The sequence below is a fragment of the Leucoraja erinacea genome, chromosome 2 (genome assembly GCF_028641065.1).
Source record: "Leucoraja erinacea ecotype New England chromosome 2, Leri_hhj_1, whole genome shotgun sequence".
Classification (NCBI taxonomy): Eukaryota; Metazoa; Chordata; class Chondrichthyes; order Rajiformes; family Rajidae; genus Leucoraja; species Leucoraja erinaceus.
Window position 1 is genome coordinate 120,360,025 of NC_073378.1, and position 25,718 is coordinate 120,385,742.

The 25,718-nt window shown below is 43.3% G+C and overlaps 2 protein-coding genes across 5 annotated transcripts in view; one reads left to right on the plus strand and one right to left on the minus strand.

Annotated features, from left to right (window-relative positions):
• Positions 1–888: 888 nt before the first annotated feature.
• idi1 (isopentenyl-diphosphate delta isomerase 1) lies at positions 889–15,439 on the minus strand. Of its 4 annotated transcripts, none has more exons than XM_055664756.1 (5): positions 15,128–15,439; positions 6,223–6,392; positions 4,527–4,619; positions 2,097–2,227; positions 889–1,258 (listed from the first exon to the last, which is right to left on the minus strand). In XM_055664756.1, exons 1-5 carry the CDS (start codon positions 15,223–15,225, stop codon positions 941–943), a joined length of 810 nt encoding a protein of 269 aa, XP_055520731.1. In that variant the 5' UTR covers positions 15,226–15,439; the 3' UTR covers positions 889–940. The 4 variants fall into 4 exon arrangements, with proteins under 4 accessions (XP_055520731.1, XP_055520741.1, XP_055520749.1 ...); XM_055664766.1 differs by lacking the exon at positions 15,128–15,439 and adding an exon at positions 8,209–8,233; XM_055664774.1 differs by lacking the exon at positions 15,128–15,439 and adding an exon at positions 7,608–7,829.
• Positions 15,440–15,883: 444 nt separating this feature from the next.
• LOC129714939 (leucine-rich repeat-containing protein 70-like) overlaps positions 15,884–25,718 on the plus strand; it is a 110,453-nt gene continuing 100,618 nt past the window's right edge. The window contains exon 1 of the mRNA XM_055664746.1: positions 15,884–16,571. Coding sequence (XP_055520721.1) covers positions 16,198–16,571 — 374 coding nt within the window. The 5' untranslated portion in view covers positions 15,884–16,197. The remainder of the gene's footprint in view (positions 16,572–25,718) is intronic.

Consider the following 25,718-nt stretch of genomic DNA (forward strand, 5'->3'; position numbering starts at 1 on the left):
AGGCGGTGGGGGGGTGTGAACTTAGAGGTGCATAAAAGCACGAGGGGAATACACATGCGGTATACAGTTGTTTTGAAACCCATGACGGGAATTTAAAAAAAGACGTGTTAATGATAAGAGGGGCAAGAAACAAATCTGAGGGGCAACTTCGTCACTCAGGGTGGTGGGGATATGGAACATGGTGCCAGGGGAGATAGTTGCGGCAGATACTACTACAGCATTTAAAAAACATTTAGACAGGAACATGAATAGGAAAGGTTGAGAGGGATATGGGCCAAACATGGGTAAATGGGACTACCTTAGATAGGGCATCGTGGTACGTGAGTGAGTTGGGCCAAAGTCTCTGCTATATGACTATCATTGAGCAATTTCAATTTTCTTACTATTTTATTTAAGAGCCTTGGACCTTTATTAATTCATTTTCAGCAGTTAAAGTAATTTTAAACCACCAACTTGTTTAAAACACATTTTTTACATATCAATATTGATTATGAAGACAACGCCCAGTATTATCTTGTGTTGTACATCGACTCAATAAATTTCATTTCAGAGCTAAAAAAATGTCTAAACAGTTTATGTAGCATTTAAATTGTAAGCAAATTATGTTAATACCTTGCAGATATGAAATCACTTTTTAAATTAGCAGTTCTTTTTCTTCCACGAACTGTAGAAGCCCTGTCATTTCCCTGCCAGTTACAACCAGCCATACCACTGATACATCAGTCGAAGAATCTTCACTTAAATTGCAGCAGATTCAGAATACTTACTGTAGGTAGTCATTGCACATTTTTGTAAATACCCGTTTGGTTGTATTTGCACACCGAGTAAACACCAGTTGTGCTCAACAAACACAATTTCAATGATTTACAAAGATTCTCAAGTCTACACTTTGATTAGCAACTCTCTTTGCAAGGCAATTTAATAGAAAGTAAAATGCATTCTACATTCGGTGGATTTCCTCATGATTTACGAACTGCTTCAGGTTATGCAGACTGTCCCACCATGTGTAGAGAAACTTCTCAGCAATAAGTTTGAACCATGGTGTGATTTTCACTTCCTTGTTTTCTGCTTTTTCCAACAGTTCCTTCAATTCCTCTTGTGTCACGTAGCAATGACTTTTGATCTCATTAGGATCCGGTTGCAGCGTTACATCCTTCTGCATAAATATTATGTAGTCAATTTCATGTTCTCCCCAGATCCCATCAGACTGAGCCTTGTAGTGAATGCGGGTCAAGTAATTCATCTCTTCTAAAGGGACCTGGGGTTAAATACAGGAAAGATTATTAAGTCAGGTTGCATTTTAAGCCAGAGGTTTTCACACTGATCTGATGATTTAGTGAACCTTGTTCATGACAAAAAGCTAGTTCAAAGAGCAAATGTTATACATGTTATACAGTAAACTCTCGTTATAACACCATGGGGAAGGGGGAGTGGTGTCCATTATTACCAATTGTCCATTATAACCTCCTGGTATTATAGCACAAGTACTTGGTGTTTTAACAGTAATTTAAATTTACCATTGCATGTAGTTGAAACAAAAACGCAGATCATGGTTAATACAAAGCGCTGGAGGAACTCAATAGGTCAGGCAACATCGCTGGAGAACATGGGTGATATAGGGGCACTTCTCCAGACTGTTTCAATCTGCCGAGTTACTCGGGCACTTTGTGTCATTTCATAGAAAATAGGTGCAGTGGTGGGCCATTTGGCCCTTCGAACCATCACCGCCATTCAATATTATCATGGCTGATCATCCAAAATCAGTAACTCGTTCCTGCTTTCACCTTAAACCTAGGCTCTGATGCTGCTGGTCTGCACCCGTGAACCTTTTTACAAGTTTCCCCACTGCTTTGTGGCAAAGACATGTTAGAAAGGTGGTGTCAGGCCTCTGCAAGGTAAAGGTTGGTGTGCCAGACTAAAGTGGCACCTCCCTTATCCGTCGTCACCACTTCTATTGAAACACGTCATACCCAAAATATTAATGGTTTCTCTCCTGACTTAAGTTTTAGTATTTTTAGTAATTTCAGATTTCTTTTTTTTTTAATGTATAGATTATTTGCAATCTCTATGACACAGTAAGTTCTGCAGCATCTCACCTGTTGCATAGGTATGCCAAACTCCTCTTTTAATCTGCGCTGGGCTGCTCGTCTTACACCAAGTGCATCCTTCTCTTCTGTTTCTGCTGCAGTGCTAAGAGGATGGCTGCAACAAGTGTTTGTAAAACAGCCTGGAAATAAATCAACAATTTATTGAACAAATTTCAAAATGTATTGTTAACCAAAGATCCAAAACTGTATGACTGGCTTGTAACCCATCAACTACAAAGATGTCAGACTGACACAAAATGTTGGAGTAACTCAGCGGGACAGGCAGCATCTCTGGAGAGAAGGAATGGGTGCTGCCTGTCCCGCAAAGTTACTCCAACATTTTGTATCTACCTTCAGTTGAAACCGGCAGCTGCAGTTCCTTCCTACAAAGATGCCAGTCCTGGGTGTTGATTGTGACTTTTGGCTTCATTTGGAAAGGACCAATTAGAGGGGGAAAGTTTAATGGAGATGAGCAGGGGAAGTTGTTTTGTTTTAACAGAGAGGTGAGGGCCTGGAACGCATGGCTGGGGATGGTGATGGAGGAAGATGCAATAGTGGTGTTTAAGAGGCTTTCAGATAGGCACATGGAAATACAGGGAATGGAGGGATATTGATCATGTACAGGCAGAATTTAACTAGGCTTCATGGCACATGCATTGTGGGCCAAAGGAACCGATCACCCGCTGTACTCCTCAATGTCCTATGAATTAACTCTAAGTAAATGTTCAAGGCAATTTTTAGCTGTTCTGTACATCCTGGAAGTTAGCCAATTAATACACTCCTTATTTCAGTTAGACTATTTATCTTCACTATCAAAAAACTACAGAGAATTTCAATTTTTAAACAAATTTCTGTCCATAAATTAAACACTACTAACATTTAATAGGATTTAAGGTGCTGATCGTATCTTGTGCATCTTCAAAATTAGAATGATACAATGCAGAAGATAACTTAACCAGTCTCATCCTTAAATATTGCGTGACCATTCATCCAACCCTCTTTTAGACCGCATTGTCGATGAGTTCCACCATCCCTCAGATCAGAAGTTATTTTTCTTCTCCAAATACCTTCACCCTTGAATATTTACTTTGCAAATTCCTCACTTCTAAACTCTTTTCTATTCTGTGCTTTTGGTCAGAATGCACCATTTAGCAAATGCTTAAGGTGGATGCAGTCACATCATCATCACGTCATGGTCAGATGGCCTGATGAAGGGTCTTGACCCAAAACGTCACCCATTCCTTTTCTCCAGAGACGCTGTCTGACCCGCTGAGTTACTCCAGCTTTTTGTGTCTATCTTTGGTTTAAACAAGCATCTACAGTACCTTCCCACACAGAGGCACAGCTTTTAGTGTCCTCCTCTGGGGCAGAATAGGGATCTAATCCTCCTACCCCACCAGCCTCCATTCAAGAGATAATTCTCTGCAATTTCTGGCAACCAAGTTCTGTCTGTATCATTTGCAGGCATTATCCTAGCTGGTTTAGTTTTATCCCCCTTTTTTCCCCTCTTCTCTTCTCCCCCCCCCGTTCTGGAAATGGAGGGCACATCCAACACCAACCCGCCAGGCATGTCTTCCTGCTCTCCATTGACCTTCTGTCAATATTCTTGTTCTCCAGCTGCTCCCACTCACTCCTTGACCAGATAACCTCATCACCCTGGTTTCACCCAAACCAAGACATCCTCTCCCCTGCAGCTTAACCAGCTTCTTTTATCCCTTTCTCGGTGCTGGGGAACAGATTCTGACCTGAAACATGAACGCTCTTTTTCTTCCCACAGATGTAGCCTGACTTGCCAAATATGTCCTGCATTTTCTGCTTTTATTTCAGGATTTCCTGAATCCTTCGAATTTCCATCCAAGTCTCTGGATGACTAGCCCAAGGATCTACTCACTACACAATTGTTCCATGGCCCTAATGCTGGAGACTCCAGGCAAACGAACGTGCGTTTCAGCGTCTGCCTTCTCATTGTCTCCTTTTTCCGAATGACAGCCAATACAGGCCAGTATAGGTCCACCGCTGATCTTCTGGCACCATTGGTTCCAGAGCCTTGTGGATTATCCGCTTTGCCAGACCAACAGAGGTCACAGCCTCACGGGCCGTGACACCGGCACGCAAAGTCAGCCTCGTTTGTTGTCTGTGGGGATGGACCTGCCGTCTCTGGCTCGGCCGGAGTTGCAGAGACCTGGCCGCAGGGGACAAATTTGAGCTGCTGATCGGCCGCAGAAGTCCCGATGAGGTTGAGATCAACCACCTCACCTGGCCTGGGTGCCATATTTTCGGGGGGGGGGGGGGGGGGGGGAGAGAAGTGAGTGATTTAAAATGCGCTCTCGTAATTTTGTCCGGATTAAAGGAGGTGGCGGAGCACCAGTTGCCAGAAAATCGTTGGTGGGAATGTACAAATTTTTTTTTTTATTGGAAAAATGAAAATTGCTTGCATACCTGGGAAAGTGATCTTTGCATCAGACCTCTGTTGCAGCAAAAGCTTCCCCTCATTGTTGAAGATAAAAACGCTGAAGGCTCTGTGAAGCAAACCTAGAAAATCAAAAGATTGGTAATCCCGAGCAAGGTTCACTTCTGTCTTAACAAAGCCGAGTTCTCGACCGACTGAAATAAGTTACTACTGACATTTCCAGCAAATGTGCTGAAAATAAATTAAGATCATAACACACAGAGAGGTGGGAAAGGAGTGAACCAACAAGATGAAAATAACCTATATTTTCAGTATCTGTTTAGGAACCATTTTGGAGAGAGCCGGTGGTGGATTTAGAGCCAAAGCATCAGGTCCAATGTGGATCTCACAAATAAACATCACAATTCCTCAAGTGAATACAGAATGGTCTTAAAGGATAGCTTTTGGCCATGTGAACTGTGCTCATGTTTTCCTCCAATTTAGCCAATTTCTCCATTCACCTGATTAGTGAAGGAGCTTTGAGACAATATTTTACTGCAAAATGCTGGTTTAAATTTCATGGTCCCTCAATGGTCTCTGTTGCAAACACACACAATTATGCTTGGCAGCAAGAATAAAAGATACAATACAAACTAAAAGATAAAGTAAAAATAGACATACAAGAACAAAGTACCTGGATGTAAACAAACAAATTTCAGTAACATTTAGGAAAGAACTGCAGATGCTGCATTAAAAAAGGTAGACACAAAATGCTGGAGTAACTCAACGGGACAGACAGTCAGCATCTCTGGAGAAGGAAAGTGAATTTTTGGGTCGAGACCCTTGTTCAGATTTCAGTAACAATAGGCTGCCCAGTATAGGTCCACCGCTTTCACCCCTCCCAGCAGCAAAGATCCTAAAGGATCTTTGCCCAGCAGTGCCACAAGGTTAGTCTCCACAAATAGCAATGCTAAAGGGCCTGTCCCACTTACGTGTCCTCGGCACGCAAATTACGCGACCTTGTCGTCGCGTTGAGGCGCATGTGCATCGTGTGGCCGCGCGGAGCCGGTCCCACTGAGAAGCGCGGAGGGGTATGTAGTTGTGCGCAACATCGCACAGGGCTCCAAAATTTTTGTAGTGAACAAAATCTTTGCACGCCAATGGCCTGTCGTGGAACTGACGGCCAAAGTGGGACAGGCCCAAGACCCTGGCACGACGCAACGTCTCACCTCCAACAGCAGCAGAAGCAGGCAAACGATCGCCGAACTCGGCCTGGGGCTCACGGCCGTTGCGGTCCGGATCCACCGCCACTTCTATTCCCAGAGCGGGGCCAAGAAAATTGAAGATGGAAACAAAATGCAGGAGTAACTCAGCGGGACCGGCAGCATCTCTAGAGAGAAGCAATGGGTGACGTTTCTGGTCAAGACCCTTCTTTTCAGACTGAAGAGTCTCGACACGAAACATCACCCATTGCTTCTCTCCAGAGATGCTGCCGGTCCCGCTGAGTTACTCCTGCTTTGTGTCCATCTTCAAATGAAGTCACGCGCTCCAAACGGCTGTGCGTACGCAAGTAAATTGCGCTCGACCTTCGCGGGACCGTCGCGGCTCAACGCGACCACGAGGTCGCATAATTTGCGTGCCAAGGACAGGCCCTTAAATCTTTCCAAACATATGGAAATATACATATTGACTGATTCCTCAAATTCCATTCATTCATACAGCTAATGGACAGTAAAACTCATTCACCTTTATTAATGTTTTCATTCAGATGACAATTTCTCTTTGTGTCTGCTCCAGTTTTTACATCATTCTCATCAATGAGGATGCACATTTCAGCCAAGAGCTGGACCTGTTTGGCATCCAGGTTGTCCATGTTTATTTCTGGCATGGTTGCTGTGCTCCTCTTTCCAATATACCTGAAGGTCAGAGAAAGAAACAGAACTAAGGAAGAATTTCCTTCATGTCGCACATTAATCCAATGATATGCAATTGTAATGTCTACTCTACGCATAATTGTTCAAGGGTTTCTTCAAAGTACAATTTGATAGGTGATATTGTGCCGAGGATCAACAATTGTCTCACTGAAATTATTTCTCACACAATATTTATCCCAGGAAGACTTGGTCCAACAAGTGATCTTACGGATGGTTAAAGATTACATTTTTAACAAGGCAGCAAGTTCAAGATAGCTTGAATTACAACCAAATTTATTTCATGAAGATTTTCCCACAATTTGGGAGAGCACCACCAATGAGCTAGCTCCCATTCCCTGGCAGTGGCAATCGTAGATTTAGGTTTTATAGATCCCATTTCCAATCTGACTAGAATTATACGAGATTTGCAGTGAAATGAAAAGTGGCAATGCTCGCGGACTTTGTGCAAAAAGACAAAACAAACAAACAACAAAACAAACTACAAACAGAATGTAACAGAATCACACCTTCTTTTCCATATTAAATATTGTGGGTCGAAGGAAAAAGGGAAAAAAAACAGCAATTTGTGTTTGGTCTCACTCTGTCCCAGATGAGTTTCATTGTCTGTATAACTGGTTATCACCTAGCCCACAGCCAACAATGGACCGTTTCCTTCAACGCAGTTACTTTTTTGCATATCATTCATTCAATTTGTTCCATATCTCTCTCCATAATCACCGTATATGCATTTGCCCATTTAAATAATGAAGAGGGGGAAAACAAATAAAAACATCAAAGGCTTGAAAATATGTTGCTGGGGGTAAAAAGCAAAAACAATAAAAGGTTGAAAATATGTTGCGGAAGTAAAATTGAGGGTTCATGCAACAATTGCGCGTTGCAGGACAAGCCGGTCCGAAACGAATACATACCAGGAAGGCTGGTGTGCCAGCGAGCTGCATGCACGGTGTTGGGGTGGTTGTGTGGCCCGGGCGGCTGCTACTGCTGCGCCCAGTGTCCGGGGAGTTGCAGCCCAGCTCTGGCTCAGACCCAGACCCAGACCCAGGCAGCCGGTGGCCCCACGGCACGAGCCAGTCAGCAGCGCCCGCATCATCGCCGCGCGCCCGCCTCGTCCAACCGCCTCGCGCGGCCCGGGCCGATCTTCCGATCGCGCGGCCCTCGCTCACGTCACTAGCACCGCCCCCTCCCCTCCCCCCTCACCGGGTCGAGATGCCCGGGGACGCTCGCGCTGCTTCTCCACCGCCCGCAGAGCAACCGGCTGCAGGGTCGCTGCAAGTCCGCTCGCTCACTCGCTCACTGGGCGCGCGCTGCGGAATGGAACGCGGGCCCCGAATGCAACAATGGCCGCGTTCCGACAGTGTATCGAATTGCAGCAGCACTAAAAGCAACAACAGCAGCACGGGTGCTGTGTCCGAGGACAGACTCTCCCTGACCCAACCCACTCCACCTTCCTCTCCTCCCTCCTCCTGCTCAATTTATTCCGCGCTCACGTCCCATCCTCCATGCAGCGGCTGGCCCAACGAATGCACGAATCTCTCGTCACTTCCTCCAGCTGCGAGAGGATGCCGCCGCCAAGAACCTCCTCCTCTTCCCTTTTTTTCTCTGCGTAGGAAGGAACTGCAGATGCAGGTTTAAACCGAAGATAGGCACAAATTGATACAGAGTAACGCAGCGGGACGGACAGCATCTCACTGAGTTACTCCAGCGTTTTGTGTCCATCTTCCTTTTTTCCTGCTTTCCGTTCGAACCCTGGGTCGCTCGTCACTCCCCGTCCCCGGGCTGTTTTCCTGGCTTTCCTTACCTATTACCACACCTTCCTCACCGCCGTCAAGGCAGGGACCAAAACAACCCTTCCAAGTGAGGCAGAGATTCACACGCACGTGATTCGCTGCATTTGGAGCTCTCGATGTGGCCTCCTCTACACTGGGCGGGCCAAGCGCACACCAAGTGAACGTTTTGCCGAACACTTGGATTCTGTCTGCTGTGGGCATCAAAGATTGGTGGGCATCTGGATCCGTGGATTACATGCGATTTGAAATCCCATTTCTATTCTCACATCCACCTGTCTGTCTGTCACCTTCCCCGCTGTCAAAGAGAAGCCAAGCTCAAATTAGAAGACAAATACCGCATATTCTGCCTTGGTCGTCTACAGCCTTCCACAGATGCTGCCTGACCGGCTGAGTCACGACAGCACCTTGTGTTTTATCCAAAATCAAAGGTTTGTTTTGGATAATGTACCTGCATCTGTGAAACATAGAACACTAGACCAATCTTTGCACTAGACCAAGTGGGACCCGTTGGTCCCGTCCCCCTCAACGCGTGGTTTGGGGGGGGGGGGGGGGGAGGGGGGCGGGGGCGGCGGCATGCGGCGTCACACACACACTAACCACCCCCCTTTGGTAATATTATTCATTCTCTCCTTTCACCCATCCCCTCCCTATCCACTCATACATAGCCCCCAACTCACACGCGCATCTAGAGAGGGGGGGGGGGGGGTTTGAGAGAGTGGGCAGAGACACAGAGAGAGAGGGAGGCAGAGAGAGAAGGGGGAAGAGGGAGGGGGGAAGAGGGGGAGGAGGGAAATAAAGTATTATTGAAACAGTAATGCTGAAAAGCCGCTGTCTTTGAAATTAAATGTTGAATGTTAAATCTGGAATTCTTTAAAGCAACATTAAAACCCCTGTCTTTGAAATTAAATGTTAAACTTGGAAGTCCTTAAAGCAATGTTTGCAAATATTCGAATTTAAAGCTAAAAAATGAAGTTCAATCGGACTCTTATCTTTAAAGATATGGAAGTCAGCATGAAGCTTTGTTCACATTTGATTCGTAAAGTGAGAATGACCGTTGTGGATATTCTGGAAAGATGAGCCGGGAGGCTCGCGGGAGCGAAAAACCGGGGTGGGGGGTAGAGGGGTCGGACGGTGACATCACTCGCAGCGCGTGGAATACAGCGGAGCAGAGCCATCGCGACATCCCCATCTCGTTTCTTTTCAAAGATTTGTGAACATTTTCATAAATAACACAAAATAAAGCTCGAATTTTTCAGGTAAGCCGTCTTTTGACTTAACCGGATAAATCTCTACAGGAATATGTAAATTTTTACCGTCAGGGCTTTTTCAAGCAGTATGATTATATATACACACACACACATCCAAGATCATAGTTTTATAAGTATAGAGATAGGTGCATTCAATATGTTCATAGCTGATCATCCAAAATCAGTACCCCGTTCCTGCTTTTTCCCCCTTATTCCGTTAGACCTAAGAGCTATATCTAACTCTCTTGAAAACATGCAGTGAATTGGCCCCCGCTGCCTTCTGCGGCAGGAAATTCCACAGATTCACAAATCTCTGGGTGCAAACATTTTTCCTCATCTCAGTCCTAAATGGCCTACCCCTCATTCTTAAACTGTGACCCCTAATTCTGGACTCCCCAACATTGGGAACATTTTTCCTGCATCTTGCCTGTCCAATCCCTTAAGAATTTTATGTTTCTCTAAGAATTCTATATTTTCCTCTACGAATTTCATATGTTTCTATAAGAGACCTTCTAATCCTTCTAAATTCCAGTGAATATAGGCCCAGTTGACTCATTCCTGGTACCAGTGCCCTGGTATGACATTACAGTTGTGTCCCTCGCTGCAGAAATCATTAGCAATGGGTAGGAGGACAGGGGAGAAACTCTTAACAATACCAACTTTGAACAATAACAACTTCAGTTTAGTTTAGAGATAGAGCGCGGAAACAGGCCCTTCGGCCCACCAGGTCTGCGCCGACCAGCGATTCCCGCACATTAACACTATCCTACACCTACTAGGGACAATTTTTACATTTACCAAGCCAATTAACCTACAAACCTGTACGTCTTTGGAGTGTGGGAAGAAACCGAAGATCTCGGCGAAAACCCACGAAGGTCATGGGAAGAACGTACAAACTCCGTGCAGACAGCACCCAGAATCGGGATCGAACATGAGTGTCCGGCGCTGCACTCGCTGTAAGGCAGCAACTCTACTACTGCGCCACCGTGACTGCCCTTTCCTGGTTAAAACTCTTCAATCCTTTTGCATCACATGGGATCCCTGTGGCCGTGTCAGGTTCTGCAACACAAGTCTGAAAGAAATCCCACAGGCGGATGTTGCCCGCGGGTTATAATTCCCCAGGAGTGGAGTTGGCTCTAGTTCACAGTAAAACGGACTCAATCATAGTTAATGCGACTGAGCCTGAGCACCAACATTTTTTTTCTCTGAGCCATTTGGCCTAACTTACCCAAGCCGACCTAGATGACTTATTTACACTGGTCCCACCTACCCGGGTTTGGCCCATATCATTCTAAACCATCCTTGTTCATGTACTTGTAAAAACAAAACTATGCCAGGTCCAATGCCAATAATATTAAGCCAATTATTCTCACCATGATGGCCTCGCCAGTCAGCAATGTAAAAAATGTCTGCTCCACTGAAAATAATTTCATCTTCCTATGTCTCTCCATATAACCTGACCCTCATTCGCAATATAAATATGGTATTCAATTTTGGAAATCACAGTTTAGAATTGCAGATAATTTTGTAAATATATGTCATTACATATTCATGCTGTTCTATCTCATTTGTAGTTGATCAGATCTGTTTAAAATATTGTATTTCTCTATCACTGTACAATGGGAACCAAAGTCTTTAAGAAGCATTGTGCCTATGCTGATCATGTAGTTTGCTCGTTGCGGATTCCGAGCCTCGCTGACAGTTTTATCCATTGGCAAGGCACCTGTATGCAACAGCTGTGTAGTTGATTAGAGAAAAAACATATTTTTCTCTTACCCCTACTGAATAATGGCACACACTGTTTTTAAGGACCACAGTGCTGCCCTTTGTTAGTGGCTGATTATGAGTGACTAACGACAATCTTGTCATAGAAACATAGAAAATAGGTGCAGGAGGAGGCCATTCGGCCCTTCGAGCCAACACCACCATTCATTGTGATCATGGCTGATCGTCCCCTATCAATAACCCGTGCCTGTCTTCTCCCCATATCCCTTGACTCCACTAGCTCTATCTAACTCTCTCTTAAATCCATCCATTGACTTGGCCTCCACTGCCCTCTGTGGCAGGGAATTCCATAAATTCACAACTCTCTGTGAGAATTTTTTTTTTCTCACCTCAGTCTTAAATGACCTCCCCTTTATTCTAAGACTGTGGCCCCTGGTTCTGGACTTGCCCAACATTGGGAACATTTTTCCTGCATTTAGCTTGTCCAATCCTTTTATAATTTTATATGTTTCTATAAGATACCCCCTCATCCTTCTAAACTCCAGTGAATACAAGCCTAGACTTTTCAACCTTTCCTCTGGCACAACCATGCACCAGTTATAGTTTGAAATTGAGCAGCAAATATTTTCCTCTGGTGGGGGAAATGATCCAATCCAATTCAGAGAGCATCACACCATCAGCAAGCTGAGTTTCTTTTACAATCATTAATGGGGATACAAAGTCCACTTTGCAAGCACTGTGAAGTTGTGCAACCGTCTGTGGTCATCTCCAGACTCTTTATATTTATTGTCACATGCACTAATTGGTACAGTGAAATTTGCGTTACCATACAGCCATACGAACAAAAAGAACACAAACACACAATAGAACGTAACATGAACATCCCCACACAGCGGAATCAACGTTTCCCACTGTGAGGGAAGGCAATAAAGTTCAGTCATCTTCGCCTTTGTTCACGCATGGTCGGGGCTTTTTGAAACCTCCGCAGTCGTGGCCCGGTGTTCAGGCCTTCTCGCCGGGATGATCGAAACTCCGACACCGGCACGGAAGAACATTCTCAGCGGCTTGGAGTTTCCGAATCGGCCACTTCATACCGGAGACCGCGGCTCCCGAAGTCTACAGGCCGGGCTGGGCGGAGATTTAACACTGGTGATCCCCGTCAAAAGATTCCAGGACTCCGAGATGTTAAGGTCAGTGCTGCCCGGGGGCTAGAAGCTCTGCAACCACAGCTCCACGAGGTCAAAGCAGCAGGCCCAACACTCTGGAGCTTCAACACGGCGATCCCCAGTAAGGCATCGCCCGCTCCGCCATGGTAAATCAGTGCTGCATCGCTGCTGAAGCTCTGGTCGATCTCCGGCAGGAAAGGCCGCGCCAATCCAGATGGTAGGCCGTGAGAGTGGGGGCGAAGACATGACTCAGAGAATAGCCGCATCCTTGACCAGGAAGTACTGAGAAAAGGTTTTCCCCTTACCCTCCCCCACATAAAAAGACTAAGAAACCTCCAAAAACATACTTTTAAACAGACTAAAAATAACAAAAAGACGAAAAAACAGACAGACTGTTGGCAGAGGCTGCCAATCGTACGGCGCCCCTGGTGTTCAATGTGGTTTGACAGGGCCAAGTGACCCAAGTTTTTCATACCAATGAACAATCCCATAAATAATTTCAGCGTAATAGACAATTTCACTGTTTGTCAGCAAACTTATTCGAAAAATTATAACACAAAAGCTTTTTATTCTTGAGCAGGAAGAACTGCAAATGCTGGTTTGCACCAAAGATATGCACAAATTGCTGGAGTAACTCAGCGGGACAGGTAGCATCTTTGGATAGAAGGAATGGGTGACATTTTGGGTCGAGACTGAAGAAGAGTCTGAAGGGTCTCGACCTGAAACGTCACCCATTCCTTCTGTCCAGGGATGCCGCCTGTCCCACTGGAGTTACTCCAGCATTTTGTGTCTAGCTTTTTATTTTGGTATTTGGACCAAATTGTGGACAAAACAGAAGCAGATTGGGGTTATCCTTTACAGAGCATGTCCATCTAATTTGAAAGGGTGACTGAGTTTCTAGTCAGCTGTCACTTTAATTCTCCATCCCATTCCCAATGACCCCTGTGCTTAAAACTACTACATTAGTCCAAGTGCTTCCAATGCAAGTTCAAGGAACAACACCCCTTCTTCCTTCTTAAAACGTTGCAGGGTTGAGAATTTACTATTGAATTTAACAATTTAAAATTACGACTGTTTTTTATTGCTCCCCATGGATATCACTGCAACTCTGTGTTTCTGCCTTATTTTTTTATTCTTTTCATTTTTAACTGCTAGCTTTTAAAGTAATTTTTGACTTTGCAGCTTTCAACTGTGCCATTTCACAGACATTCCCCCTCTGTTTTCTGCACCTTTTCTGAAACATGCTTGTTTTCATGCTTTTCTGGTTCTGATTAAGAATCCTTGTCCAAAAACATGAACAGCTGAATTCCTCACAATGCTGCTTGACCTGCCAGTATCTGCAACATATTTTTGTTCTTTTTAATCTTTTTGGTATGCCACAGAGACGTAAGAGTTGTAGAGTGCAGAAGTGGGTACTTTAAGTCACCAAGTACAAGAGTTATTGCCACAATAGGTCCCCATTCTTTATCTTTTGCCGATTTAAGTGTCTATATAAATAAATCTTAAACATATTAACCCTCTTGATTCCCCAACTTAGTTTTAGAGATATAGCATAGAAAGAGCCCACCGAATCCACACCGACCAGTAATTCGCATACACTAGATTTACCCTACACACTAGGGATAATTTACAGAAGCCAATTAACCAACAAATCTGCCCATCTTTGGAATGTGGGAGGAAACTGGAGCACTCTGTGCAAATTCACACGGTCACTGGGAGAATGTACAAACTCTGTACAGACAGCACATGTAGTTAGAATCGAACCCGAGTCTCTGGCGCTGGAAGGCAGCAACTCTAGCGCTGCGCTACTCTGCCACTTCCTGGTCGCGTGTGCCAGATATCAATCACTCTCTGTGTATTGTTGCCATGGGTTATTCATATTTCACTTAGAAGAGAATATAAATGCGAAGTCCCATACATTTCAGTTGGTCTTTTGTAATACTAGAATTGAAATGGTGCAATTAATCTAACATGGTGACTTTTTTTTTCTGGAACAGGAAAACATTATTTTTTACGCATCAAAATATTGATCTGTGTCAAAACATCTAATAGTTGGAATGCTCTATTATAACATTGACTAATTCATGTTAAAAATTTATGCACGATTTTTTCTCATATTATTTATAATGGACCATGATGCCATTTGACCAATCGAGTCTATGTTGGTTCGCAGAGCATTGCCATTAATTCAGTTCCCCTAAATTTTATTCCATAACCCGTCCTCTCTCATATACCCATACTTGTGTTCTTTTCCAAGAACTATTCAATTTGCTTATTGTATTTTATAGTTATCCATGCCATTTTTACTTACATTGCTGGCTACAGGGCCGTTATTAGTTATATAAGCTATGCGACCATTCAGATTGTTTTTCCTCTGTACCGATTTACTACTTCACACAAAATTACAACGGCGATGATTGGTGTTAAGATTAGACAAACGTTATTTGGGTTATAGTAGGAAAATGCTGGTTTCAGTTTGTACCAGAACTGGCTGGTTCTGATGAAAGGTCATATCTACCTGCTTTCCCTCTCAATAAATGCTGCATGATCTACTCTGTATTATTTGTATTTTCTGTTTTACTTCAGATATCTAACATTTGTAGGGTTTGATGTCCTCTTTACCCTGTTTTCATTTGTCTTTTATTTACATTTCATCCAGACATAGAGTTGCAAGCCCTCACCACTCCCTTACTCTGATGTCACCACAACCTGTGTCGTTCAATCACTTACAATATCCACGCCATTAAAAATATTTCCTATGTTTTCTGCACCTCTCACCACATCCTTCTTACCTTAAAACATATTCATTTTCAAACTTTCCATTTCTGATGAAATGTGATGGATTTGATTTTTTGCTTCGGTTTCTTTGTCTGGTATAATGAGTGTTCATGTTCTCTGGTTTTATTTCACAATTCCAATGTCTGCCATCCTTTGCTCTTAGAAAAAAATCTTCCTTTTGATCATATCTGAATTCAATCAATTATTGGTTGATTATTGTGGGGAAATAGGATTACTGCCAGCCAGAACGCACATAAGACGTCGAAAAATCCTCACTTTGACTCCCTTGCCTCGCAACGAGACGTGGTTCGGTTCCGAGGAGGTTTGTAATCAGAGGGAAATAGCTTATACTGTATAGAGCATTCGTAAAGGTGGTGTCGTACAACATACAGTTCCCCTCCTGGGATAACTAAAGTTCTATCGTATACAGATTGAGCAGCGGGTAAAATTTGCTGGCATCGCTGGAAATTCGAAGCAAGAGCGAAACAAACGCGGGAGAAAAAACAAAGTCGATCTTTCAAGGGCGGGAAATCTTCATCAGAAGTGATGCTAAGTGTTCATAAAATGCACCCGTCGTTTTGCCGTGGACGCAAATCCAGCGTTGCGATAACTATTTGATCTGGAGAAAGATGTATTTCGCCACCAAAATGCAACCCGGCCCCGGGTGCAGGCGTGGAATGAGGTGGAGCGCACGTGGGCCCGCCCGCCCGCACGCCCGGGGCGCTCCCTTTTGTTTTGATGACGCGGCGGCGGTTGCTGGGCGACGGGCCCGGGAAACAAAGGGGCCGCGCAGGCGCAGTGCGCGGGCGGCCCGGAGGCCGGGGAGCGGGCGGCAGCCAGCCAGCGGTCACCATGGCAACGGCCGCGGCTCCACTCATCCAGCGGCAGCGATAGCCAGCGATCGCGGTCCGGTGGGGGTGGGGGGAGAAAGAGAAAACAACATTACATCAAAAAAACAAAAAAGAGAGGGAAGACGTCGAGCCGCCCCGCCCCGCCCCACCCCAAAAGGGGGACCCCCGGGGATCTCTTAAATGTTTTATTTCAGTGACGGGCGGGTGGAAGAAAGCGATGAGAAGTGAGTAAGATGGCGGGCGGCTTTGGCCTAATGATCCTGGCTTCGTGCCTCTTGGCCATGTCGGGCTGCACCGAGTCCAAGAAGACGATTGTCGTGTTGCACCACAACGAGTCGACCGAGGCCGAGGAGCAGGCCGTCTGCCCGACCATGTGCCGCTGCTACGTTAACATCCTCTCCTGCCACCCGGAGAAGCCGCTGGGCTCTCACGCCCACGACGATGCCTCCGCCAACTTCGGCTCGGCCACGAGCACCAAGGGGCCGCACGACGGCTCCCACACCAACACCAACACCACCGAGAGCACCGTGGTCAACACCCTCACGCAAGTGCCCAAAGGAATCAGAGGCACCATGTCTGGCAATGTCCTGACGCCGTTCACCGTATTGTAGGTGTTAATATTGCAACAACAAAACAAACAAAATAAGAATGTTCCAGTTTAAGAATAAGTTTATTTTAAAACCTAACAGCAAATTTTATTTTTGCCCGGGACGACATGAAAAATAAAAGGCTACGCCTCCCATACATTCCTTCATCAACGAGTTCCACCCCGTTTCTTACGTTCTAACCTCTGAAATATGGATCCACATCATGGTTAGCTGGTAAATACTTGGTCTAACGAGTCCAATTGCTGTTGCACCAAACTGCAAGGCTCGGGCCAACGGCACCGTGAGATTGCTTTAATCTCAAGGACTCCCACTGTTTCAAAGTGATTACCCATCACTATAATGAAGCTAATTCAGGGACACACACCGGACAACGTGCTGCCCTTGTCAGTGATTCCCACGTCCCATAGAGATTTATAGTAAGCAAATATAATAAGAAATAGTAGGAAGATTGGGCCAAACAGCCCACCAAGCCCGGATCCATCACTAAGATCATTACATGGAGAAATATCCCGGGCCGAAACGTTGCCTGTCCATCGCCTCCACAGGTGTTACTAACCCGTTGAGTTACACCAGCACTTTGTATTTTACTCGAAATTCCAGCATCTGCAGTTTTTAGTGCTTCCAGATCTGATGTTGTGCCTGAGACCATTTTAATGGTTGCAATCATCGCACACCCAAATTTGAATGCAAGTACCATATTGGTCAAATTGTCACTTTTATGACAGTGAAGAATGGCTTTGCGTAGAATGCGAAAGTGACAGTGCAGCACAGAAGATTACGAAGTCTACTAAAACCCTGAAGTATAAGTATTTTCCCCAGTGGATAGTTTGAATCGATGATGAATTTTCTGGTTTATGGAACGTGGTGATTTATGGCATGCCAGCAGCATCTTAAAGTTAGGCATTGAGCATTCATATCTTTAACGTTTTAAAAGATTTAAAAAATGTTAATATTTGCAAACTTTACATATAATCCATGCAAGAATCTCAGTGTGTATCAAGATGCCCAGTGTTGGTTTGCTTGTACAATGGTGTGGTGGTGATAGGATGCTGGCTAATTAAACGGATGAGAAAGCAGAGGAGGAGGAGGATGAAGTGGGTGGGGATTATTCTGTTAGAGCAGCTGATACAGCCTTCTTCAGAACTTGTCCAAGGAAGACTGCATGCTGGACTTTTCTTAATCATACAGCAAAATTAAATTAATCAGGCATATTTCTGGACTTTGGTGGTGTTGGATTGGCAGATTTTCTGGACTATTGGTTGTTACCCTATTAATACCACAGCTTTTAATCATTTTTTTAATTTTATGCAGTAATATAATAATTTTTCCTGCACACCTAGTAAGTTCAAGGAGAGTGCAGAAAAGAAGACCTTGATGAGTCACTGTATCTCGGAAAGGCGTGGCAATACTAAACCAATATCAATACCAAATATTCCCAGAAAACGCTCGCATAATTTTATTCTGAACCCCATTCATATTCATCTCTGCCGGAATGGATCTTGATGACCTTGTTGATATTGTACCTCTTCCAAATTTCTTCAATGTTTTCCCATTCTCCCCATCGATAAGTGGATACCTCGGTTACTCGACAAGTAAAATACTTTGGAGGTTGCAATAACTACTTGATCATTTGGTTACAACCGTGAGATACATTTAATGGCACATACATAACGTTAATATTTCGGGGAAATTCGGGCAATGCAAATGCAATGTTAGCATTGATTTTGACAGAACCAGAATATAAAAGTAAGGATGTAATGCTGAGGCTATATAAGATGCGGGTCAGGCAACATTTGGAATATTGTGAGCAGTTTTGAGTCACATATCTGAGGAAGCAAGCATTTGCTGACATAGGAGAGGATCCAGAGGAGATTTATGGGACTGTTCCCGAGGATGATTGGGTTGACGTATAAGAAGGTTGACTCCAGGCCTGTACTTGTGGACGTGGGGATCTTATTGAAACTTACTGAACATTGAAAGGCCTAGATGGAATAGATGTGGCGAGGATGTTTCTAGCAGTGGGGAAGTCTAAGACCAGAGGTACCTTTAGAATGGAGATGAGGAGGAATTGTTTTCGCCAGATTGTGGTGAATCTGTGGAAATCATTGCCAGACGGGGCTGTGGAGGCCAAGTCATTGGCTATTTTAAAAGACAAGGCTAATCAAGAACCTATCAAGCTCTGCTTTTAAAATAGTCAATGACTTGGCCTCCACAGCCCCGTCTGGCAATGATTTCCACAGATTCACCACAATCTGGCGAAAACAATTCCTCCTCATCTCCATTCTTTATTGAATATAATTGCAGTTGGAGATTGAGAGGGAATGGTGAAATTGAAGAAAATTAAAAAAGAAAATAAATTAAATGTCATAGCAGGCCTAAAGCTGGATATATGCTTGGAGCCTGATGAGATGTATGCCAGACTGCAATGGGAAGCAAAGGAGGAAATTGCTGGAAACCTTACAGAAATGTTATATTCTTTTTTGGTCACTTGTGAGGGGCCAGGCAACTGAGGACAACAAATGTGTAACTTTTATTTGAGATGTACAACAGGGATGAGACAGGTATTTAGAGACCGGTGGATCTATAATGTCAATCATATGGAAGTTATTGGAATACTTTTGAGGGACAGGATTAATATATACTTTGCTTTGTCAAAGATTGTCGTCATAACCATATAACAATTACAGCACGGAAACAGGCCATCTCGGCCCTTCTAGTCCGTGCTGAACACTTATTCTCCCCTAGTGCCATCTAGCTGCACTCAGACCATAACCCTCCATTTCTTTCCTGTCCATATACCTATCCAATTTTTTAAAAATCGAACCCGCCTCCACCACTTCCACTGGAAGCTCATTCCACACAGCAAGGGAATAGTTTTGTCAAGGGTAGATTCTGTCTGAACCGTTCGAGTAAAATTTTGAAGAGGTACATTTTGTGGTCAATGCACTCCATGTGGACTTTGTGTGATTGATGTACAGTAATCTATGTTGACAGACCTTTGACAAGGTCAACGTGGGAAACTAGTCCAAAGGTTTAGAGCTCATGATTCTGAGTAATTCGGCAAATTGGATCCAAAGCTGGTTTGGTAAAGGTCACCTCTTTATTTGGAATCTGCTAGCAGCGGTGTGTACAGAGATTGCTGCTGGGATCCTTACTGTATCTTACGTACATTAATGATTCAGAAGTGAATTTAGGAGATATAGTTAGTAAGTTTGCATATGTGAGCCTGTAGACCCATTAGTTGTTTGGTACCTTTTCTTTAGTGATAGTGATTGTTGTAAGTTTCACCTACCCCTTTGCACATTAATTTTAAACTACTATTGGAATGATTTTAATCTTTTTCAAGGCTGATACAAAATATTTATTTAAAGTTTTTGCCATTTCCTATTATTAATTCCCATGTCTTATCAGCTGAGGGTTAACATTTACGTTGTTATTCTCTTGTATACTCGTAGAAACATCGAATAACTTTTTACATTTCTGGCTAATTTATACTTGTAATCTATATTATCCTTTGCTGGTTTATAAGATTGTTTTTTACCATTTTAAAATTATTAGAGGCATAGATAGGGTAGACAGTCAGAAACCGTTTTCCCAGGATGCGAATATCAAATATTTGAAGGCATAGCTTTATGGCAAGAGAGGTAAAGTTTAAAGGAGATGTGTCTTGCAAGCTTTTTGCACAGGGGGTGGTGAGTCAAGAGTCAATTTTAATTGTCATTTGGACCCCTAGAGGTCCAAACGAAATGCCGAGTGCCTGGAGTGTACTGCTGGGAGTGGCAATGGAGGCAGATATGATAATGGCATTCAAGAGTTTTTTGGATAGGTATTTGTATATGCAAGGAATGGAGGGAAAAGGGTAATGTGCAGGCAGATAAGAATTGATCTTGGCATCATGTTCAGCACAGACATTGTGCACCTAAAGGCCTGTTCATGTGAAGGAAAGAACTGCAGATGCTGATTTAAATCGAGGATAGACACAAAAAGCTGGAGTAACTCAGTGGATCATATAGCATCTCTGGAGAAAAGGAATAGGTGACGTTTTGGGTCTGAAGAAAGGTCTTGAACGAAATGCCACCTATTCCTTTTCTCCAGAGATGCTGTCTAACAAACTGAGTTACTCCATCTTTTTGTGTCTAGGCCTGTTCCTGTGTTGTACTGTTGTTGTTCTAATCTAATGGTGTATAGCTAATCTTACAATCATGCAATGGTGCATATCTATTCTTTCAATTGGATGCCAACATTAATTTCCTTATTTATTTGCATATGGACCATTTGTTCAGCAAAAGGGTTCTATTTCTCAAATAAATATTTATTTGGCGAAGTTATAAACTACCTCTTTAAATGTCAGGACAGCAACCCCTCTCTCAAAGTCAGCAAGATGAAGGAGCTGGTTAACGACTGGGAAGCGTGGGGAAGTACTTGCCCCAATTAACCAATTAAGTGGATATGGTGGAGAACTACGTTCCTTGGCATTAATATTACCAACAATCTTTAATGAACCAACTACGTTGATGCAACATCCAAGAAAGCACACATCTACTTCCCAAGGAGACTGAGGAAATTTGTGATATCTACAGATGCAGTATAGAAAGCAAACTGTCCGATTGAATCACAGTTTGGGAACCGCTCTGCTCTAGGACTCAAGATATTGCAGAGCATTATAGATGTAGCTCAGCTCATTACACAGACCAGACTTCCCACCATTGACTGCGTCTAGACTTAACGCTGCTTTGAAAAAACAGCTAACATAATCAAAACTTATTCCACCCAGTCATTTCTTCTTCTCCTGATGCGATACTTCACCTCTTCATGTTCTCCAAAAATGTTACTTGAGCACTTTGTGTCCTATCATCCTTTATTCCATTTGTTTTGTTTCTACATAATATTTTGAAATGTCAATTTACCCCCATATATTTATTTCCATGCTCATGTATCTCTAATAACAGTCAAGTAATTTGTTTCCATTGTGCAATTAATCCACCTATTTTATTTGTATTCAGCTGAAGTGCCTTTAATTTTATAAATTTCCTATGTTTCTTTTTCTTGCTAATGGCGTGCACAGCCTAAAGTTGTAGGACAACTTGTTCTATTTAATCTTATTTGATTGTGCACGCCAGGTTGATTGCACTCGTCAAAACAGGGCGGACCACGTGAAGGATGCAATCTCCCACCCCCCTATGTTTGCTTACTCACGTACCTGTCCACATGTTTTCGAAATGTTATTATAGCTGTCTCAATTCGTACCTCTGGCAGTTTGATTCGTGTATCCTCTGTATTAAAAGTTGCCCCTCTAGTTCCTATTTAAATCTTTCCCCTCTCACCTTAAACCTATGCCTTCTTATTCTTCATTCCTCTACCCTGGGGGAAAAAAAACTGCACATTTATCCTATTTATTCTTCTCAAGATTTTATACATCTCTCTATCACACAATGTGCCCTTTAGCTCCAAGGAATAAAGTCCTAGCCTGTCCAACTGCTCCCTCTAGCTCAGGCCCCTGAATTTTGGCACCATCCTCATAAACCATTTTCTTGCTTCATGGCATATTTTCTATAGCAGGGTGATCAAAACTCAGCATAGTACTTTGAGTGCAGCCTCACCAATGTTTTGTACTACAGGGTACTGTAACACAACGTCCCAACATCTGTATTCAATTCCCTGACTGATGAAGGTCAGCATGTCAAAAGCCTTCTTCACTCTATCTACCTGCGACTCTGCTTTCTGGAAACTACATACTTGTGGTCCTAGATTCTTTTGCTCCACAATACTCCCCTGGGCCATACTATGAAGTTTCTATTCTGATTTGACTCCCCCAAAAGCAACATCACATATTTATCTGAATTATATTCAATTGACCATTTCTCAGCCCATTTGCCAAGCTGATCAAGATATCATTGTAATTCTTGATAACCATTTTTTTCCACACCTATTTTAGTGATTTCTGCAAACTTACTAATCATGCCTTAAACATTCTCATCTAAATTGTTGTTATACATGACAAATAGCAATGTGCCCAGCACTGTTTCATGAGGCACACCACTAGTCACAGGCCGCCAGACTGAAAAACAACCTCTGTTTCCTTGCATTAAGTCAATTCTGTATCCATTGAGCTAGTTCTCTCTTGATCCCATGCAATCTAACCTTCCAGAGCAGCCTTACCATATGGAATCTTATCAAAGGCCTTGTTGAACTCCATGTAGACATCGCTACCTATTGCCCCGCATCTTCCTAACTGCCACAAAAATATTTTACAACCTGCACAATATTTGTGTCTCCTCTATCATCCTTTATTTGTTCTCCTTACTCATTTCTCTCTGCAATTTAAAATAGCTGGGTTTTTTTTCTGTATTTCAGCTCTGATAAAGGATAATTAATTCAAAATTATAATTCTGCTTCTTTTTCTAGAGATGCTGGCTGATCTGAGTATTCCCAGCATTTTCTGTGTTTATTATTGTATATAATGAGGAACAATGAGTAATAATAATGGGAAACCATGAGTAATAATATGAATCATGTTGGGAGAAATTCACAGGTTAATTGAATAAATGGCTTGGTACCAGATGCTTTTGGAAATAGATAAAAGTGATAATTGTTTGAGAAAACATAAGGAATTAAAGTGTGCACTTGCTACTGGTAGTGTTTGAGATTAATATACCTTATGAGTGAATTGAATAAATATTTTAAGCAGAGGAAGATATGTAGTAAGGAAGAGAGCAAGGGAAAAAACAAACATTTTGACCAACTTTGGAAGCAGTGACAACACAGATGGTTGGACTAAACATCCTGGATTATAATATCCCATAGTTCTTGACTCTAATAACCTGAAAATAATATGTATCTTCAATGGATGAAGTTTATTCAGTGTGTGCTGATACAAATTTATTTATTGACATGCAATGAAAACTAAAAGACCAATAATAGACAGTGTTAATCATGAAAAATATGTAGTTAACAGGAGAAAAAGTTAATCATGAACATTATTTCAAGTTAAGCCACAACTTTTGGTAAAGGAAATAAGACTAATGTCAGTCCGATATCACCCATTTCAAGTGTGATTAAAGCTGGAATGGTTTTTAGGTAAGAGTGGAGGGGAAAATCTGACATTCCAAACTAAGATCGTTGTGTTGTCTTTTATATAAATTACATGAATAATAAGCAAATGGATGTACAAATCAGGGAGCTTCTTTTTATGCAGGAAACATCACCAGTCCCTGGGAAATAGTTTTAATGCTCACAGTGAAGGTCAAGCAATTTAATTTTGTGATGTGTCTGGGGCAGGGCAAGTATTGGTTTATTATTGTCATGTGTACCAAGATACATTGAAAAACATTGTGTGCTATCCAGTCAAAGCATACTGTACCATCATACCATGTAGGCCTTCAGCCTTGGGATATTATAGCCATCAAACATCATCCTTTTGCTGCATTAAACAAATTTGTTTTATTTTTGAAATATATATCTTGTTCTGGTGGCGTGGTAGATAAGATAGCCAAATAGTGCTACAATGAACCAAGCAAACCTAGAAAAAACTTAAATTAGATCTTTTCATTTGTGGTTATGGAAGGAACACTGCAATTTGTTAGAATAGAGTTTGTTAGAATGTTGCACTTTGGTGAGAAAGGGCGGAGGATAAATTAATTATGCTTGAATTATGAGTCTTCATGATTATCCAAGTATCCTTGCAGAAAATGTATGTATGTGGATGTGTGTACATAGAGGATTGAGTTGACAATGATGCTTAATATTGAAACAGTTTATGAACAAACATTGCCATGGTTCGCAAAGTTAGAGTAACATCACTACTTGTGCATGTGTGGCTTGCTTGCAAGGCTAATAGGACACATTATATAAGAACATGGCATGATGATATATAGCAGAAAAAGGTGTTGGGCCCATGCCCTGAGGCTCTCAGGTAACGTCCCCGAGGACCTTTGTTTAAGAAGGCCAATAGGGATAATCTGGCTAATTATAAGCCAGTGAGCCTAAGTGAAATATGAGGTGCTGTTCGTCCAATTTGCGCTGGGCCTCCCATTGGCAATGGAGGATGCCCAGGACAAAAAGGTCAGATTCAGAATAGGAGGGGGAGTTGTAGTGCCGAGACACCGGGTGATCAGGTTGAGCGGAGGTGTTGGGCGAAGCGATCGCCGAGCCTGCGCTTGGTCTTCCCGATGTAGAGAAGTTGACACCCGGAACAGTAGATGAGGTTGGAGGAGGTGCAGGTGAACCTCTGCCTGGAAAGACTGCTTGGGTCCTTGGATGGAGTCGAGGGGGAAGGTAAAGCGACAACGGTCTCTGCGGAAAACAGAAAGTGGAGGAGATGGGAAGATGTGGCCAGTGATAGGATCCCGTTGGATGTGGCGATAATCTCTGAGGATTATATGTTGTGTGCGACGGCTGATGGGGTGGAAGGTGAAGACAAGGGGGGGACTTTGTCCTTGTTACGAGTAGGGGGATGGGGAGTAAGAGCGGAGCTGCGGGATATAGAGAAGAGCCTGGTGAGAGCTTCATTTATAATAGAGGGGGGAACCCCTGTTCCCTAAAGAATGAGGACATCTCCGATGCTCTGGTGTGGAACACCTCACCCTGGGTGCAGGTGTGGCCTAGACGGAGGAATTGGGAGTAGGGGTTAGAGTCCTTACAGGAAGCAAGGTGGGAAGAAGTGTAGTCCAGATAGCTAGGAGTCAGAGGATTTGTAGTAGATGTTGGTCAGTAGTCTGTTGCCTGCGATGGAGATGGTGAGATGCAGAAATGGTAGGGAGATGGGGAAATGGTAGGGAGATGGGGAAATGGTCCAGGTGAATTTGAGTGCTGAAACATCACCAATTCCTTATCTCCATAGATGCTGCCTCACCCGGTGAGTTCCTCCAGCATTTTTGTCTACCTTTGGCTTATTAGGGATGGTCAGCATGACATTGTGATGGGCAGGTCATGTCTTTTAGACAATAGACAATAGGTGCAGGAGTAGGCCATTCGGACCTTCGAGTCAGCACAGCCATTCAATGTGATCATGGCTAATCAACCCCAATCAGTACCCCGTTCCTGCCTTCTCCGCACATCCCCCGACTCCGCCATCTTTAAGAGCCCTATCTAGCTCTCTCTTGAAAGTATCCAGAGAACCGGCCTCCACCGCCCTCTGAGGCAGAGAA

Coding starts and splice junctions, on each gene's coding strand:
- idi1 (XM_055664748.1), bottom strand. CDS start 7,500: ATGATGCGGGCGCTGCTGACTGGCTCGTGCCGTGGGGCCACCGGCTGC. Junction 4,620..6,222: donor GAATGAAAACATTAATAAAG/GTGAATGAGTTT, acceptor TTGATTTTCTAG/GTTTGCTTCACAGAGCCTTC. Junction 1,259..2,096: donor TTGGCATACCTATGCAACAG/GTGAGATGCTGC, acceptor ATTTAACCCCAG/GTCCCTTTAGAAGAGATGAA.